The 20,547-nt window shown below is 42.5% G+C and overlaps 1 protein-coding gene across 3 annotated transcripts in view; it reads right to left on the bottom strand.

Moving 5' to 3' along the window:
• Positions 1-20,547, bottom strand: part of RNLS (renalase, FAD dependent amine oxidase) — a 269,902-nt gene that overhangs the window by 18,512 nt on the left and 230,843 nt on the right. For all 3 annotated transcript variants that reach the window (XM_088444321.1, XM_088444323.1, XM_088444322.1), the window contains one exon: positions 9,708-9,883. In XM_088444321.1, coding sequence (XP_088300447.1) covers positions 9,708-9,883 — 176 coding nt within the window. The remainder of the gene's footprint in view (positions 1-9,707; positions 9,884-20,547) is intronic.

Genomic DNA, 20,547 nt, shown 5'->3' with positions numbered 1-20,547 from the left:
ATACCCCTTTTATGTTTTCAATAAATATAGTTGATTTCTGAACGAGCCCTTAGAAGCAGTTCAGTGCAACTTAAAACTCACACTTTGTTAAGTGCCTTTTCTGCTCTCCAATCGACTGCCATACTGTTGTCTTTGTTTTCAGATCCTCAAAGAACATTGAAGGTGGTTGATAAAGGTGCTGGGACACCCCAGTAAGTCCAAATTCCTGATGGAAGTAGTGCGGTCCAAATAGATCTTCAGAGCACTCACCACAAGGCCTCACCTGCCAAGAGGTCTTGTGAATTAAATGCCGGAAACACAATTTCCTCATTCAGAAACCACCTTGGGAAGGAAACCTGGGTGTGTACAAAGAACAGCCCTGTCCTGATGATATATTAATAGGGGGAAGCGACATGAAAATGCCCCTAAATCCGATACCCGATGGGCAGATGCTATAGCCAGAAGAAACAGTCTTCGCAGTGAGCCACTTGACATCCACTGATTCCAGGGTTTCGAATGGAGGTTCCTGAAGTGCTTGGAGCACCACTGCCAAATCCCATGGAGCCACAGGACGGACAAAGGGAGGTTGTATACATAGAACACCTTGCATGAAGGTGTGAACATCCGGTATAGTAGCAATTCTGCGCTGAAACCAGATAGACAAAGCAGAGACCTGCACTTTCAGAGATGCTAGGCGGAGGACTAGGATCCAGTGAAGCCTGAAGAAATGCAAGATTTCGAGAAAGACTTACGGGACATGGAGAGCCTTTGAAGACCGGAGTACCAATTACATCTGGGCCAAGCCGGAGCTATGAACAGGACTGTGCCCCCTCCTGTCTGAATTTTCAAAGCACTCAAGGAAGTAGGGATATTGGAGGGAAGAGATATGCCAAATGGAAGTTCCATTTCACTGACAATGCATCTATGAATGTCGGGTCGGGTTCCTGTGTTCTGGCTCCATAAATTGGAAGTTTGTTGTTGTGTCTTGAGGCCATGAGATCTACTTCCGGAAAACCCCATTTGTCCACTAGAAGCTGAAAGACTACCGGATGTAGAGACCATTCTCCTGCATGCACGTCGTGACGGCTGAGGAAATCCGCTGCCCAATTGAGAATCCCTGGGATGAACACTACAGAGATGGCTGGGGGATTGCGTATTAGCGCTAGCACAAGTCACATACAAAAGCAGAAAAACATTACATGTCTGCAATGGGCACTAAAATCAACAACACAGAATGCAGTGGCTGGTAGGATATAGCGCTGTATGACCTGGCCCGTGGGAGATGTATACAGTGAGACTGCACCCAGCATTCTCGGAGACTTGCTTGCATAAAGTGTCTGCCACGCGTCTGAGGGGGCAGAGGGTGAGGGAGGAGCAGCCCAGGGAACACAAAGACCGCAGTGGGATTATGCCCTGGACTGGGGAAGATGCTGCAGGGAGAGCGCCTTCTCCCCCTGCTGACATTAACCACTGGGTCCCCTGGCCTCTACATATGCCCTGCGCCAGTGTATTATATGATCCGGAGGTCTAGTGGAGTTGTGGGCACACCAATGCCCACATCACTGCGCAAAAATCACTGCGCAAAAAAACTGCGAACGGGGTTCCGTATTACCTGTCCCCTGAATTCCGTACTGCAGTCTGGGATCCGAGGAGCCTGCTTGCTAGTCCTTCTCGTAGCCCTGTCGGGAGTACCTAGCCAAGGCTTGGTGTCATGACGCCGTGGAGGGGTGATGGGGCGGCAGCACAGATGTCCGGAGCACAGTCTGGTGCTACTCGCCAGTTGAAGTAAAAATAGAAAATAAATGAAATCATAAAATAAAACCTTGGGCTGCTTAACGCAGCCGCTTATTATAATGGTGATCCAGCTCCTGCCGGACATCAATGAAACTGAAGTGCCTTCAGGCTGTGGGCAGGGCATAGGGGAAAGGACCAGAGCATCCTGGGATTAAAAAGCTTTGCTGTTGGTGTCCGGTCCTCCAAGTCCCACCTACACCCAATGTCTCCCTGTGAAGCCCTATGGATCCTGAAAAAGAAACATAGATCTGAAATTCAGCTTCTATTGCATTCAATGATTTCTTTATTGTCATAAGGATAGGACTATGCAGAAATCCTAATCGTCATCTTGCCATGGAAAATAACAAATGCGCCATGGCGACCAAAGCATGTCCTCCTTTACGTAGTGTGTTCTCCGCCACATTACTGAAGATTATTATGATCGTTTATTTATACTGTACTAGCTGAAGTACCCTTTTCCTGGGTTTAAATCTTCAAATTATTAAGTTTATGTGATGTCATCCAAATCCATCCAGTGGAAGGCCCAGCACAGGCTCCCTGGGTCAAAGTTGTGCCCAGCGTACACCAACGGAAGGTCCAACTGGGACCCCAACCCCGTAAAATGTCTTCTGGGATCCAATTTTACCACTCTGAAGTTTTCATCCAAATCCATCCAATGGAAATCTCAGAACAGGCTGTCCTGGACAAAGTTCCGCCCCGCGTACACGGGAGGTCTGACCAGGACCCTAACTCCCCTAAAACTTGGCAAAGGATCCAACTGGAGCACCTCGCGTTCGTTTTATCCCAATCGGTGCAGGGGTGTCCAAATGCATAACGAACAAACATACCGATGAATTAGATATATAAGATGGTGCCAAGTTTGATAGAATCCAATTAACCTATAGCATGTTTTTGGAGAGTTGAAAAAAAGCTCACGGAGTGCACCCTAACAAACACAGGGAACATACAAACTCCAACAGATGGGCCATGACCGGGAATTGAACTGAGGACCTCAGGATTGTGAGGCAGAAATGCTCACCACCATGCTGGCGATTGAATATTCTGCATCTGCCAAAAACGTTTAAGCTGGGTAACACACTTGTCGATATATCGTTTTTCAATCAACGAATGATACATCAGTAGTGGATTAGTGGGTGTGTATGCCCGATTTGTCTGTGAACATCATCATTCACAAACATATCAGGTCAGCCCTGCAGCACAGCTGATGCCCATATATATCTATACGTCTGGCAATGTGTACGGGCGACCCGCTGACTGCACGTACATTGGCTAAAGGAACTGCCGACACTGACATCCAGGCCCAGCGACAGAGGGGACTAGGGGCACAGCCGCACCAGGCCCGAGATTCTAGGGTCCCCGGAGGGGCCCACAGACAAATACGTTTAACTGCTGGATGCTCTGCTGCTGCGATGCAGGGTGCACTGCAGGCACCCTGCATCACTGACGGAACGGGTGCCCTCAGCGGCATTGACAGCATTGCTGTAATACTATATACGTACAATAAAGGCCTCTATAACTCCTGATCCTGACAGTCTTGTGCTCTTGTCTAGTGACGAAAAGTATTGCAATCCTCCGACAGTGCCTAAGAAAAAAAACCTACCCTTGATCCTAATATACTCTCCAACTACCGACCCATCTCTCTCCTCCCTTTTGCTTCCAAACTCCTTGAGCGTATTGTTTACAACCGCCTTACCACCTTTCTTTCCTCCCATTCCCTCCTTGACTCATTTCAATCTGGCCTCCGTTCTCTCCACTACACTGAAACTACCCTCACGAAAGTATGCAATGACCTCCTTGCTGCCAAATCCAAGGGCCACTACTCTCTGCTCATTCTCCTTGATCTCACTGCTGCATTTGACACTGTAGACCACCCTCTCCTCCTGCAAATCCTTCACTCTCTTGGTCTACGTGGCACTGCCCTCTCCTGGCTGTCCTCCTACCTCTCTGATCATTCCTTTTCTGTCTCCTCTCATGACTCCTCTTCCTCCCCACTTCCACTAACAGTAGGAGTTCCCCAAGGTTCTATTCTTGGACCTCTCCTATTCTCCCTACATATGTCCTCTTTAGGTGAACTCATCAACTATTTTGACCTCCAATATCATCTCTATGCTGATGATATTCAAATCTACTTTTCCACCCCTGACCTCTCCCCCTCGTTCCTTACCCGTATTTCCAACTGTCTCTCTGCTATCTCTTCCTGGATGTCCCAGCGCTTTCTTAAACTTAACATGTCTAAGACTGAGCTGATCATCTTTCCACCCTCTTCCATTACCTCACTTCCCACAATTTCATTATCTATTGATGGCACAACTATCTCCTCTAGACCCAAAGTGCGCTGTCTTGGAGTTATCCTAGACTTCTCCCTCTCCTTTAAATCACACATTCAGCACCTCTCGCAGTCCTGCCATTTCCACCTAAAATATATTTCCAGGGTCAGACCCTTCCTTATCCTGGATTCTACTAAAACCCTCATCCACTCGCTGGTCATCTCCAGATTGGACTACTGTAACCTTCTCCTACAGTAGCTGGCCTCCCAGTCTCCCACCTCTCTCCACTACAATCAGTCCTCAATGCTGCTGCTCGGCTCATCTTCCTCTCCAGACATTCTACATCTGCTTCCCCTCTCCTTCAAGCTCTACACTGGCTGCCCTTCCCATTCAGATGCCAATTCAAGGTTCATACACTCGCCTACAAAGCCCTCACCAAATCCTCCCCCACTTACATTTCTGACCTCATCTCCCTTCACACTCCCGCCCGTCCACTTCACTCAACAAATGCATGCCGCCTCTCTTGCCAACTGATTACTTCCTCCCACTCTCACCTCCAAGATTTTGCCCGTGCTGCTCCCTACCTTTGGAATGCTCTCCATCTCCCTATCATACTCTCCACCTCACTGCATAGCGTCAAACGGGCTCTCAAGACCCACTACTTCATCGAGGCCTTCCAGGACTCATCCTAACCCACCTCATGCTCTTTCCTCCCTATCTACACCATCTGTGTCACGCCTGTCTGTCTGCCCCTCCCCTTTAGAATGTAAGCTCTCATGAGCAGGGACCTCTTCCCTCATGTGCTTCTCTTTACATTTTCTTCTACTCCTTACTCCCCACAAGACCACCTAACACGTGACTGATAACTCCCGGCTGCTTATTTTGTGTGTTTTAATCGCTATTGCAATTATATAAACCATGTCCTTGTCCTGCACTGCAATGTACTGTAAGTTACTTGTTTCTTGTTCACTTATTAATTTATGTACTCTGTAAGGAGCTGTGGAACACTTGTGGCACCATATAAATAAAGGATAATAATAATAATAATAATAATAATAATAATAATAATAATAATAATAATAAAAAAATGTGTCTACTCGTGCATTAGGAACTTTACCACCACAATCCAAAAACAGGCAGAAAAAGTAGAAGAGGTGAAAAATGAACATATTTTATAACAAATGAGTCCCATCAATATCTGAATGTATTTTGAGATATTTAGAAAAAATGGCTTTGAGCTCAAAATCTCTGCTTCTCTTAGAACAGAAAACATTGCTTGGTTCTCTCCCGTGCATCTGATTACCAGAATACACATTCAATATTCTATTTTTGTATTCATTGTAGACCAGAAAGTTTGGAGATATAATTTATTTGTTTCTTTCCTTCTTAAAGCCATTAACTGCACAATGTGTGGAGCAGATATACACGCTCTAACCTGCTAGCTCTGCAAAGGCGGATGATGTCAGCCACCCCCGCACAACTTGAAGCATACACAGGGTTGTTAAGGCTAATGCTTAATGCTGTTCAAGTAATCTCTGGTGGGTAATTGAAGTTGCTAACTCAGCATCAAAATAATGGATTTCACACAGTGATACTCTTATTTCTTTCACATGGAAAAGATAAAGAAATTTTGGCTTTCAAAATAAATGAGTGGGCTGATGGAGGACATGCATGCCTTTAAATATTTATTACGCTGCTGTAAATGTCTCCTTGTGAAGTTATTCAGTATAAAAATAGCAATGAGCGATCCGGTGATTTTATATACTTCATCTGAGATAGTTTTCAATACATTACAGACCTGACAACCTGGAAACATTTTTGCAGTGAGATTGTCGGGAACCAGTCAGTGCAGAGGACCACTTTCCAAAATGTGTACCTTCCAGCCTTAAATCAGGATCTTGCACTTCAATCTTCAATCTTGAATTGCATGTGGGTGCAATACAAGGTGCTAGTCACATATTCAGCAGCAACAATCTGATTCGCACAGAGCCTCCCAATTTGGGAACTCTGCAAGAGACACCCTCCTGACTCGCATAGCCATATAATCAGAGAGGAGGGCAATTGTGCAACACTGTGATGTTACACTAGTAAGAAAGACTAGTTTTGCACTTTCGTAGGTAAACAGGGCCAAAAAACATATCAGCTGTGTTTTCATCAGTATTTGATATGTTTTACAACACAAAAAAAACAAAGAAATTGTAGTAGACTGCATTACATTAGCTAATTTATGGTGCAGTATACACTTGTGTGTGCTTTTTTTCCACTGACAATATATCTACGTTTGGTATATTTGAGTAAATAATATATTAGTTTTATTGTATCCTCACTTTTTAAACACAGGGAAAAAAACATGTCAAATTAATATATATTAAGCTTACTATAAGCCTTAAAATGTGTACATTTTTAAATTCTGAAATATATATACAGGTGTCCTTATACACCTAGCCTCAATACGCCTTGCAGCGAGACGCCTAGTGCGAGTGAGCCGCGCTGAGTGGTGTAGCGTCTATTTCACCCGAAAATGCATCTTAGACTCAGTCGCACACAGATATAAGTGTTGTATATCAAATGGATTAGTGAAATTTCGTGAAGCGGTTTTGTCACATCACATTGCAACCAAGATGCATTTTGCTAGCGAAAAAGATGCAAAATAAGTTGGTCGGTGCAAGTTGAGTCGCACAGGACCTGGCGGGTTGTTTAGTGGGACTGCAGCAATAGTGTATGAGGACACATCTGTATATATTATATATAATACATATATATGAAAAAGGGGGTTAAAAAAGACATGCGCCTGATAGTGTAGTATATTCGGTATAGTGATAATTGGTGCTCAACATGAATGTGCGTACCAAAGGAAAGAACTTTAAAGCTTATCTGGGTTCCAATGAAATGGTTCAAATGTGGATGGGTAAATGGGATGTCATCTACTGGAACACCTTTGAAGAGGGCTCGTTCAAGCCAGGGAAAGAGAAAGTAATATAGCGTAGTATGTTTTTATACAGAAATAGCGAGACAGGACTACAATTAGCTGCGTACCATATTTCGTAGTAAACCAAGCATGTAGTATGTGTCACCAAAGTATCTCCCAGTATTCCTTTTCCTCCTCAATAATCCTTGGAGGAGTAAAAGCTGTGCACAAGCTTTGGGATAGACATAAAATAGGTCCCCCATCAGTGCATTTTATCAAGTAATTTATTTGGGTATGTTTAACATCAGTACACAAAAAAAAAAAGAAATACAAAATGGGGAAAAAATAATAAATGCTTATCTTACAAAATGGTACCCAGTACTCATGGATATGAGAGTCCACTGTCTAGAGAGCCTGGGTCAGGGTGCCTCGATGCATTTCGTCCAGCATGGACTTCCTCAGGAGTGGTATAGTGGCTGGGCAATGCCTGTTATTTATACTCTAGGCAGAGAGAGATAATCCCTGCCAAATTGCGCCAAAAAATGGGACTTCTGCGCATGCGCAGTGTGCGGCAGCCATTTTGAATGACATCATCAATGATGTCAGTGCTAACTCGTTTTTAGCACTGCCCACAGAACCAAAGATGTTGGAGAATGCTTTAGTACTCCCCAGTGGTCAAACATTCACCGATACTTGTTGGAATTCCACCTTTAGGTCCTTGTGATACTGAGGGTTTACTTCAACCCCTGTTTTATTAGCAGTTCCCGCGTCTTTTGGAGACTTGAGATTACCATTCCAAGAGCAGGCTGTTTCAGCCTTGTCCGGATGGATGCTGAGATCATGTTACATCATCCCTTTATTACTGTTCATGTATGACTATATACGATTGAGGTCTTGAGAAAGGTTCAGAGAAGATCCGAAACGTCGACCATGACGATATTTTCATTCATTCAACTATGATGCTCTATTATGAATAAATTTAACCGTTGTTTAAAAGTGGCGAGAGCATCCTTCCTCCAGCGGAAATAGACTACTATATAATATATATATATATATATATATATATATATATATATATACCTATACACACTGAAGTGCCAAAAGCCATGGGATAGCAGAATTTAAATGTAATGGTGGGTGGAGTCACTGTACTGTGACATTTTGGAAATGCCCAGACCTGTATCAGTTGTAATCTGACATCTTGTAAGTCATTTTGAACACCAGCTAGGCTGCTCATTGACAGTGCCTCGTCTGGGCTTGTGACGTTGCTAATTGGAGCCTGGTGGACTGCCAATATGTGGTGTAGTCCGATGAGTCACAGTTCCAGGTGTTGTGTACCCCGGGGTGATCTTGCTGGCACCTTGGCACCGCTGCTCTGTTCATCTCTGGGTTATTTTGTTGGTACTTAATCTGCATATATTTCCTTACCGCCTCCTGAAGTTGCTTCACCCATTTTAGCGTGGCTGTATCCGGCACGACATTTGGCAGGAGCCTTCTTGGGGACAGGAAGTGGTGATGCCTGCGAGAGGTGTGAGGTGGAGTTGCGCTGTAGGAAGGGTTGTGTGGCACACACTTTTTGAGGTTCATGTGGCAGGTACGCATCACATTTTGCCCCTAGAGAGGTCCTCGCGGAGTGATGTTCAGCGCTGAAACTCTCATAGAGCTCACCATTGTGGTAAACCTCGAAGACGAACTCGAACAGTTGCCCAGCCACCACCAGATCACATAAACCACCATAAGTAAAGGGACATGTCAAGGAGGCACTCAGCGGAGCTGGCACAGTTTTCCCCCTTGCTGTTGTGGGACATGATGGAGAACTCCTCTCAGTTATCCACCACGTGCCTCACAATCAGTTCAGGCATCTCCCTAGCCTTTAGCTGAGTGTCATACATAAGATAGGAGAGGGACCTGAACAGGCAGGCTCCATTTCCTGTTATGGAGACAATGGTGTGAGGCACCATCTCCCCTTTAACATTCAAAAACTCAATTGCCATGTTAGAGAAAATGAAAAATCCAAAATGCAAAGCAAATGAAGTATCTAAATGGAAAATACCTAGCCAACGTGTTAAGTCCTTAGCAGTTGCTACTGCAGAGGTGTGGCTTCTGCGCAGTAGAATATTCAAATAGGGGAGCCACACCAACTGCCACCCCAACTGCTGCCAAATTTCACTGGCAGTTGGTCTGGCTCCTCTATTTGAATAGTGTACTGCGCTGCAGCCCCACCTCTGAAGCCGCCGCTCCACCCAGTCAATGAGCTTACAGTCCCACAGCACTTGGGATATGCTGCTTTGTCACCCAATCACCATGGTCAAAACAAAAACATTTTACCACTTTTCAAAATGTTCCTGCTTAGTGAGTGCTTACGTCGAGGAAGGAATATACACCACAAAGTTCGAGTTTCTAGGTCCAGGGGTTTGAGCAGGACGTTGATGAGTCAGTCAGGACATTGCACAGGGGGAGGAAACATTTTAGCCCTTTTCACCCCCTTAGGAGTCGAATTTCGAAAAATCCCTTCTTAGTGGGTGCCTAAGTCATAGCAAGCTTATACTCCCTGAGTTACATGTTTCTAGTTCCAGGGGTTTGGTGCTGGGCGTTGATAAGTCATTCAGTCGTAACATTTAAAAAAAAATAAATATATATATATATATATATAGATATATTATTAGTAGTACTATTTTACTGCAATTGCCATCAAACAAAGCACATTAGATAGGCACTCACAGTGCACGTGGAGATTTCTTCTGCGTGGAATGGCTTACCTGTGAGTAGCGCCATTTCTGACATTTCACGGCCTTTGGATGAGGAAGATTCGGCAGTACTGCATCTAGATGCTTCAGAATCAGGGGCTGCACATCTTCTTTTTCCTCTTCCAAGTGCTGTTTTCCAAATGGAATACTAGTATGTGCAACAAGCGCGGGCCCAACTTCTGAAGACTCTATAAAAAGTACAGTAATAACATTAAACATTATGGTTAACACTGAATACAAATACATTCGTCATAGCATGGTAATTACAGAAGATATTATTTTATAAAGATCAGTGTCCTTGTTTTGCTAACAGAATGGAAAAGTCTAATAACACTGCCTGACACTACAAGTGAAGAAGAAAAGCACTATTTTTAATATAGTGATTTTAATATACATGTATAAATCATATCTGGCTACTCTCTTGGAATGTTGGGGAGGCATGCAGATTTTGGGGTGTGCTCCCTGTTAGGCTGCTCTCCAAATTTTGCACATCACCCTAGTGAAGTGGGCAGGGAATTGACGCCATTTATAGCAAATCACATTATTGAAGCCCTGATGGCACTGCATGCTGGCACGAATTGCAGCATTTGCCAGAGGAGGACAGGGCCACACTTGTCACTTGGACCTCCCTTCTGTGGTCCATAAAGTAGGTAAGTAAGGGTATAAACTTTTGGGGGTACAGCCAGGTCGGCCAGCAGGGGAAATGGTCTTTGGGGAAAAGTGGTGTGCCAAAGTGGGCGAGTGAGTGCTGATATCCTTACAACAGAGCCGCAACTAGGGGGGGCTGGAGGTGCATGTGCACTGGGTGCACCGCTGCCAGTGTCCTCCAGCGCCGCAGGGTGGCACCAAGCCGGACGCCCGCTGAGACTTTATTACCAGCGGGTGCCCGGCAACTTCCCTGCAGCTGCCGCGGTAGCCGGAGGCTGGAGTTCTCTCATGAACTCCAGTTTCCTGGCTCTCCCCACGGGCACTATGGGAAAGACGTCATGACGTTACTCCCATAGTTCTGAGGAGCAGCTGGGCGGACCGGACATCGGAGTGGGGTTTAAGGTAAGTAATATATTTTTTTTTTTTCTGTAAGCGGCACTACAGGGGCATTACTACAGGGACATTAACATATGGGCACTACAGGGGCATTACCATATGGGCACTACGACAGGGGTATTACTATATGGGCATTACTATGGGGGCACTACTACAGGGGCATTACCATATAGGCACTACTACAGGGGCATTACCTTATGGGCACTACTACAGGGGCATTACCATTTGGGCACTATTACAAGGGCATTACTTTATGGGCACTACTACAGGGGCATTAACATATGGGTATTACTACAGGGGCATTACTATATGGGCACTACTACAGGGGCATTACCTCAGGGGGCATTACTATAGGCGCACTGCTGAATGGGGCATTACTATAGGGACACTGCTGCAGGGGGCATTACTATGGGGGAATTACCAGGGGGGGCGTAAAATTACTGTCTTGCCCCGGGTGACAGAAATCCTAGTTTTGGCCCTGCTTACAATGTAAAGTAGTAGTGCATTATCAAATTTATAAACCAACAGAGTGGCTTTCCTTGTGCAGGCAGCGTCATGACATCACGGAAGAGGAGGCTGGGAGAAGGAAGCTGGGCACATTCTATGGATATACATGGATCCTCTCCAAATCTTTGAATTCCTCTTCAGGCATCCTACAAGGTGGGTAGCCAGGGTAGCAATTTTGCTATCACCTCACCCTTATGCCATGGGTGGCTGCACTGGTCACTCCGTCCTCTGTACTGTTCTGCCTCATAGTATAAGATCTTTCATAAATAGGCTACCATTCTAGAGGTCTGCAAAAGAGCAAATGTAGTCCCACTGCGCAAAAGTGGAAGCAAGGAAAAGGAAAGTTACTACCGACCAGTGAGCCTTACATCAGTAGTAGGGAAAGTAATGGAATCACTATTAAAAGTAGAGATGAGCGGGTTCGGATCTAAGAGATCCAAACCCGCCTAAACTAAGGGGATCCGAGTCGGACCCAAGCCGGCTCGGATGTTCCCGCCTTACTCGGATCTCTGACATCGATGCAAAACCATAGAGACGAAATCTCGTGGCTTGTGAGCTTTCGTCTCCATTCTGGCTGTGGAGACTGAACAGGGAGGGTGGGTAGTGTAGGGCTGGGGAGAGGTGCTGTGCTGTTCTATCTGCTGTGTCCTGGCCTGGTGCTGATCCATTCTGGGCTGGTGTTGTGCTGTCTGCTGTGTCCATCTGGACTGTTGCTGATCCATCTGGGCTGGTGCTGTCTGCTGCGTCCATCTGGGCTCAAGTTCTGGACCCAAATAAAGTGTATTTTTTGTGTAATATATATTTGTCTGTGTGCGTGTTAGGCTTAACCGCACAAAATACAGCAAGTTAGCTAGTGCTGCCCGACTCCAGTCATCATTAATCTGTGCTCTGGGCCCAAAGTTCTGGAGCTGAAAAAAAAAAAAAATCTTGTCTTTTTTTTCTATTTAATTAATTAATGATAAACGCAACGCACCTGCTTCAAGACCGCAGAAAATATGGAGGGCTGTCACATGACTGAAGAGCAAGGCCGTCAACTTCCTCATCCTCTATGAAGGCCCATGCCCCAGGACTTAAGTCACGCCATTGATATGGTAAAGCTACTTTTACCGAAGTAAAGAAAAAAATATTGAAAGGAAATTTGCCTTTAGACAAACAAAAAAAATGGCAATATGCCATTCACTACACAAAGTGGCAAGGAAAGGATAAGGCCTTGGCCTTTCTTTAGGAAGACTGCTGGTTCTGATTCTGATAGCCCTTTGGAAAAACCAACTGTGTGCCCTGAGAAATCGAAATCACATAGTGCAAGTGTGTCCGCGGTTGCCATGTGTGAGCCAGACCTAAATACTAGTCTACTGGAGGATCCTCCAAGTTCCAACATTTGTGTGCCCTCTGTAAGTGTGGGGAAGGGCAGTCAACATCTTGCAGACGTAGTCATCGAGGATGCTTCTGTGGAATTGCACATGGAGGAGGATATTTTGGTAGTTGAACAATGATGAGGATGTTGATGATGAAGATGTTGGTGATGAGGATGTTGATGCCGAGGATGTCCTTCGTGTAAGTAAGGCAACAGCTGTTGCCCATGGTTTGAAAAAGCCAAAGCCCATTGTTGTCATGCCGAGACAAAAGACAAAAAAATCTAATTCTCACGTGTGGAATTATTTCCACCCCGATCTGGAAAACAGTTGTCAAGCCATATGTGACCGCTGCCAAGCAAGTGAGTAGAGGAAGGGACCTAAACCACCTAGGAACCTCCTCCTTGTTACGTCACTTGGAGCGCATTCATCAAATATCAAAGTGTATGTCGCCAAGTTCCAAAACTCAAAACGTAACAAGTCCAGTGTCACCTACCTGCTCCCACGCTGTGAGATCCAAGCACCTTCACCAACATCTGCATCATCAACATCCTCATTTGTCATCGGGAGTAGTCCTGCTGCATCCAATGTTGGTATTCGAAGCATGATTGACTCCTCTCCTATCCGTGATTCCTCAGAAGGATCCTTGATGACTACGCCTGTTGTTGCTGCTGTTGCTGTGAGTGGATCTTCATCCCAGAAGGGGACCAGCAGGAAGACTACTTGTAGCGTATACTCCAAAAAACAATTAACTGTTAAACAATCGTTTGCAAGGACAAACAAGTATGACAGCAATCACCCATTTACACAGTGGATTACTGACACCATAACAGCTATGCTGGGATTAGATGTGCGTCCAGTACCCGCCATTACTGCATTGGGTTTTCAACAGTTAATTAAGGTCCTCTGTCCTTGCTACCAGATCCCTTCTAGATTCCACTTCGCTAGAACAGCAATTCCAAGTCTGTACAAGGACATTAAAAAAACCTTATTAATGTTCTCAGAAATGCCGTTGTATCCACTGTCCACTTGACCACTGATATGTGGACAAGTGGGACAGGGCAAACTAAGGATTACAGGACTGTGACAGCCCACTGGGTAGGTGTATTACCTACAACAGCAGCAGCAACATCTATCAAAAGACAGCTGATTTAGAGGCAGGCTACTCTTTGTATAACTGGTTTCACTAAGAGGCATACCGCTGAGAACTTCTTAGAAAAACTTAGGGAAATCATTGCTAAATGGCTTACCCCACTTGGACTCTCCTCGGGATTTGTGATTTCAGACAATGCCACCAATATTGTGAGAGCATTACATGTGGGCGAATTCCAACACGTTTTGCTCACACATTTTATTTGGTGGTGCAATGTTTTTTAAAAACTAACACGGCCGTGCAGGAGATGCTCTCGGTGGCCCGTAAAATATCCAGACATTTTAGACATTCGGCGACCGCTTGTCGTAGATAGTATGAGCAGCATATACTGCTAAATTTGCCCTGCCTGAAGCAAGAGGTAGTAACTCGGTGGAATTCTACCATCTATATGCTTCAGCGGATGGAGGAACAGCAAAAGGCCATCCAGGGCTATACAACGGCCTATGACATAGGCCGTGGAGGGGGAATGCACCTTACTCAAGTGCATTGGAGAATAATTTCCGTGTTGTGCAAGGTTCTCAAACCCTTTGAACTTGCCACACGTGAAGTTAGTTCAGACACTGCCAGCTTGAGTCAGGTCATTCCCTTCATCAGACTTTTTCAAAAACAGCTGGAGAAACTGAAAGAGGAGGTGAAACATAGCGATTGCGCAAAGTATGTCAGACTGGTGGATCAAGCCCTTGATTCACTTCACCAGGATCCAAGAGTCGTCACTCTATTGAAATCTGAAAAATATATTTTGGCGACCATTCTGGATCCTAGGTTTAAGTCCTTCCTTGTGAGTTTTTTTCCAACAGAACCAAATCTAAAACTGTGCAAAGAGCTGTTGGTAAAAAAAATTGTCAGCTGCAGCCGCATGTGATACACCATCATCTCCTGCAGTTTCTGCAGCTGCCAGGAAAAAACTCAACTTTACTTACAGAATGCCTGCTGGTCATGCAGATCGTTCACCAAAAAATTACATCTGGTCGGGCCTGAGAGAACTGCCTACTAGTGATATGTCTTCTACCGTGACTAAGTGTGATACGGTCTCCATTCACAGAATGGTGGAGGACTATTTTAGAGATAACATCCTAATAGGCATGTCAGACAGTCCCTTTCAGTACTGGCAGGAAAAAGATGCAATTTGGAGTCCTATACACAAACTGGCTTTGCATTACTTAAGTTGCCCACCCTCCAGTGTGTACTCCAAAAGAGTTTTCAGTACAGCTGGCAACCTTGTCAGTGATCGGTGTAGTAGGTTACTTCCTCAAAATGTGGAAAAGATGATGTTCATTAAAATGAATGACAAATTCCACGAGGAAGACCTCTACCAACAATTACATAAAAAAATTACAGAGGCGCCTATGGTGGATTCCAGCGGGGACAAATTAATATTGTGTGAAGGAGAGGATGTACACACTGATGGGGATGATGAGGACGAGGAGAACTTGTAATGTAAAGCCAGTTTGTGTATGGGATCATTTTCTTTTCCATGTCCAATGCACATTGGCAGCCTGTTTTATGGGGGTCCAAACAAACCAATCATTTCAGCCACAATTGGCAGTCCTTGTCGCTGAAATGATTGGTTTGATAAACTGTCCTGTTTTGTGTACAACATAAGGGTGGGTGGGAGGGCCCAAGGACTATTCCATCTTGCACCTTTTTCCTTTCCAATATGTGCTGGACCCAATGAATTGTTTCTTAATTAATTTATTATCAATTCTACAGCATGGGGCTGCACACAATGAGTTGTTTTTAATTCATTTATTATCAATTTAACAGTCACGGGCTGCACCAATGAATTTCTTTTTATTAATTATTCAGCAAGGGGTTGCACCCAATTGTTTTTTTAATTAATTTATTATCAATTTTACAGCCAGGGGCTGCACCCAATGAATTGTTTTTAATTAATTTATTATCAATTTAACAGTCAGGGGCTGCACCAATGAATTTCTTTTTATTAATTATTCAGCCAGGGGCTGCACCCAATGAATTGTTTTTTAATTAATGTATTATCAATTTTACAGCCATGGGCTGCACCAATGAATTGTTTTTTAATTAATTTATTATCAATTTTACAGCCAGGGGCTGTACCAACTATCAACTATCAATTCTTCAATCCTCAAGGGTATCCCAACCATCATCTTTGCATAGTCCTCAACTCTATTAACATTTATATCAATCAGTTTTGAGCCAGCAAGCTGGATGCAACCTTTTGGCCCTATAACTAGCTGAAAAAAAATCAATATTGTGAGCTGTGAGGTGGTCAAAATTGACTGGAAACGAGTGGAAATAAATGTTATTGAGGTTATTAATACTGTAGGAACAAAAAAAGGCCCATTTTATGTGATTTTAGCAGTCTTTTTATTTTTTAAGAAAAAATCCAGAGCCAAAACCAAAACACGAAAACAAAACATGGAGGTGAGGTTTTGGCAAAACCAATCCAGATCCAAATCCAGGGGAGATCCAGATCTCTAATTAAAAGAAAGACTTGTGGAACATCTCAAATCCAACAATTTACAGGGTCCCAAACAGCTTGGGTTTATAGGGGGAGATCATGCCAAACAAATCTTATTGATTTTTTTGACTGGGTGACTAAAGTAATAGATCAAGGAGGGGCCATAGATGTAGCTCATCTAGACTTTAGTAAGGCTTTTGACACGGTCCCACATCACAGGCTGATAAATAAACTTGAAAACTTGGGACTGGATTCTAAGGGCCAAATGTAATAGGGTGTGAGTTTAGGAAATGTGAGAGAAAACTCAGATTTTTAAACTCAACCAATGTAATAAAGTCACAGAACATGCAAACTTGCAGGTTTTTCAGACTCAAAAAACTCTCAAGATTTAAACTCTCGATCACTGTATTAGTGTGAGGGTTTTACTGCTAAACTCTCACATTTTCTAAACTCTAACACTATTACGTTTGGCCCTAAGACGGTTAAATGGATAAAAACTTGGTTGCAGAATAGGAAATAGAGAGTTGTAGTAAATGGAGTGCAGTCTCAGGAAGGAATTGTGACAAGTGATTTACCCCAAGGTTCTGTACTTGGACCAGTGCTTTTTAATATATTTGTTGGTGACATTGCAAAAGGAATTAAAGGGAAAGTGCATTTTGCAGATGACACAAAAATATGCAACAGGGTAGACAACTGGAGGGGTAAGACAAATAATGGAGGATCTAGCTAGACTAGAGGAATGGTCAAAAACATGGCAACTACAGTTTAATGCAAAATTATGCACTTGGGTCTCAAGAACCCAAAAGCCAAATATAGTATTGAGGGTACTCTAATGGAAATTACATGAGGAAAGGGATCTAGGAGTCACTATTTTAGATGATTTAAAGGCAGGTAAGCATTGTAACAAAGCAATGAGAAAGGCAAGTCAGATACTTGGTTGCATAGGGAGAGGAATCAGTAGCAGGAAGAAAGAAGTAATAATGCCACTGTATAAGTCAGTGGTTCCCAAACTTTTTTGAATCGTGGCACCCTAGTGCATAAGAATTGTTTTCACGGCACCCCTAAGCCAAAAGTTTGTTATTGAGAATATCTAAAAAAAATTTAGTGAAGTAGTAAAGTGAAGTAAATTGTGCTTACCTGTCATGCTTAGGTTCAGTTATGTGGTGGGTGACAGGTTTGCACTTCTATTTGTCCACATATTTACATTACATTGACCAGAAATAATTTGATTTGGTGCTGGACCATCAACCTGAGGCACCCCTGCAAATGTCCCGAGGCACCCCAGGGTGCTGCGGCGCACAGTTTGGGAACCACTGGTATAGGTCATTGGTACTGCCTCATCTAGAATACTGTGTTCAGTTCTGGAGGCCATATCTCCAGAAAGATATAAATACATTAGAGACTGTACAAAGAAGGCCAACTAAAATGGTGCATGCCTACATCACAAAACTTATCAGGAAAGACTAAGAGATCTCAATATGTATAGTCTGGAACAGAGAAGGGAAAGGGGGGACATGATAGAAACGTTCAAATATATCATGGGTTTTAACAAGGTGCAGGAGGGAGACATTCTTCAAAAGAAGAGAAGTACTAAAACATGGACATGCACTGAAACCGGAGGGAGGTAGATTAAAAGGAAATTTGAGGAAAAATTACTTCACAGAAAGGGTAGTGGATAAGTGGTATAGCCTCCCATCAGAGGTGGTAGAGGCTAAGACAGTAGAGCAAGGGCAGACTAGATGGGCCAAGTGGTTCTGATCTGTCGTCAAATTCTGTTTCTATAATACAGGCATCTTCTAAGCAGAAAAAAACACACAAAATCAGGCGCTCCAGAAAAAACTGAAGGATACAAATCTAGATGCAGCTTACCACTAATGGGGTAGGCAAACCCCAAGAAAATTTGCAGGAAATATAGAAACAAATGTGGGAGCGCTTATTGATTTGTTGCTACAGCACACATATAAATAATGAAAAGATAAACTCACATTTATTGTCTCAATGACATAAAATAAATAATAATTTTTTTTAAAAATGTATGTATATCGTGTACAAATCAGCAAATAAATCGATCACATAAATAATGATATAGGAAGGTAATGTAAACGGTAATGAAATGTACTTGTATATACAGAATTTGATATATCCTAATAATCGTTGAGTGAAAATGTCTCAATCAGAGTAGTCCTTGATTACCTCTGAAGTGTATTTGCAGAAGATAGAATCTTAAGCTGCATACACACACAACGATTTAGTTAATGAACGATTTTAGTAAACGGTTTTCTCCCTTGAAAAAATGAACTAAAATCGTTTACTAAAGTTGTTCATTTACTATGTTCATTTAAATGTAATGAACGATTTTTTAGAACTACAAACGATTTTTGCATATTCCCTTACTGAAAATCGTTGAGTTGACAAGTCTGACTGAACTATAAACTACAACTACAAGCTACAAACGTGAACGCGCATGAACGAAAATCGTTCATCGTTTGACTCAGAAAGTGAACGATTTTTACAAACGATTATCGTTAAACTATATCGTTTAACGATAATCGTTCAAAAAATCGTTGTGTGTGTATGCACCTTTACACTTAATCAGTTATTAGATCATCCAAAAAATTATATATGTAGCAGCTGTATTGGAATCCGATAAATCGCAAATGTCTCGATGACTGTTTTAAAAATGATGTCACAACCATAAATAGAAGGTTGTACTGGCTTACCCGCTGGATGAATGATATTCCTTGGGTGCCAAGTGACAGAAGAAAAGTAAACTGTGTGTCCACTTGCGGATCCCGGTTGGGAAAAGATTGTGTGAGTGGACGAGCAGGACAGCTCGTAACAGTAGTAGCAGTGTGGCTCTGTTAGTGGAGCAGCTGGTATGAATGTTCGCCGCTCCCGAATGAGCAATATCCCACTGGATAGCAATGCTCACCGGAGATAGCCTTGTAGTGGCTTTTATCAGCTGATTGTATGAAGTCAGCGTGTTGCTGTTCCTGGATAGTGCGTGTTAGAGCTGCCTCCGGAGACGGCCTCTCTGCCGCCTTAATGCAATGGAATGGCTAAACTCAGTGAGTCTTGTTCTTTGAAATGCGAATGGGAACAGCTAACGCGTTTCTCGGCTCTATTAAGCTGTCCGTTTCCTCAAAGGTAAAAGTTCCCATTCTCATCGGTTGGTTTTATAGTTGAAGGTGATAGTAATCAATTGCAGGTGAAAACCACATCTGTTGTAAATTCAATTAAGAGTAACGCTGTGTAGTAACCAATTATTGGAAATTGTCCACCACTTATACACTCTTAGAGGTCTCTGTATTGCTCTTAACTTATGTGAGCAATGCTAAAATAAATACACTCAAAGCAATATATATATATACACATATGTGAGTGTATATACACACTCACATATAGAATGCTCATGGAAATTAATAAAACGAGAACACGAATATAAGAGATTAACAATATAGGAAAATATTAGAAAAATATTAGAAGAATTATTCTGATGGGTCATAATAAAAGCGAATAAAATACAATACATATATAAAAAAATCCATAAATATACACATGTATATGTATTGTGTAATTCTAATACTCGTATCTTAATGATGCATACAATAATATCTATATCTGAAACATAATAATAGAATTAATTATAATAAAAATAATAAATAATAATATAGTTGATGATATAGTGTGAAAATCATTATAAATCTATTCATAAACAGAAAATTAATAATAAATGAATAAAAACATATAATGAATAGTAAAATATTGAGATCATGAACATATAAGAAGACATTGAGAAATATACATAATATTAAATAGAAAAATATGTATAAAAAATATATATAAAACATATATAACAGCTAATCTGACATAATGTGTCTAACCTGTTATATTGTGATGGACCCCAAAAAAGGGGGGGGTGTATAGGCATGTGTGCACGTATAAATGAATACATAAACATATGTGCACATCCACGTAACCAGGTGAGTGTGCAAAAAGTAATAGTGTATGCAATAAATTATAAATAAAGACTGGATAACAAAAAGAAATATAAGGGAGTAAAGTAAGGAATGAGCAAACTAAAAACTCCCATACGTGTTGTTGCACTGGGCATCCCCAAAAGTGAGATATGTTTAGACTCAAGGTGTGGTGACTGACCAATGCCATGCATGGGTCAAGAGGCATATATATAAGAATCTGATATATTATAAGAAAGAGTTATTGAATAATATAATCAAAGTATATAAAAAATATATAGATTAAATGTATGTATAAATAAGTTGCTATTACCATATTAAGTAATTTGGATAAAACTACAATGATTGATTAAAATAACATTAATAGAGCGACAGGGAG

This window comes from Taudactylus pleione, unplaced genomic scaffold (genome assembly GCF_031769625.1).
Source record: "Taudactylus pleione unplaced genomic scaffold, aTauple2 ptg000354l, whole genome shotgun sequence".
In the NCBI taxonomy this organism is placed as follows: Eukaryota; Metazoa; Chordata; class Amphibia; order Anura; family Myobatrachidae; genus Taudactylus; species Taudactylus pleione.
This window is presented reverse-complemented; position numbering and strand designations above follow the sequence as displayed.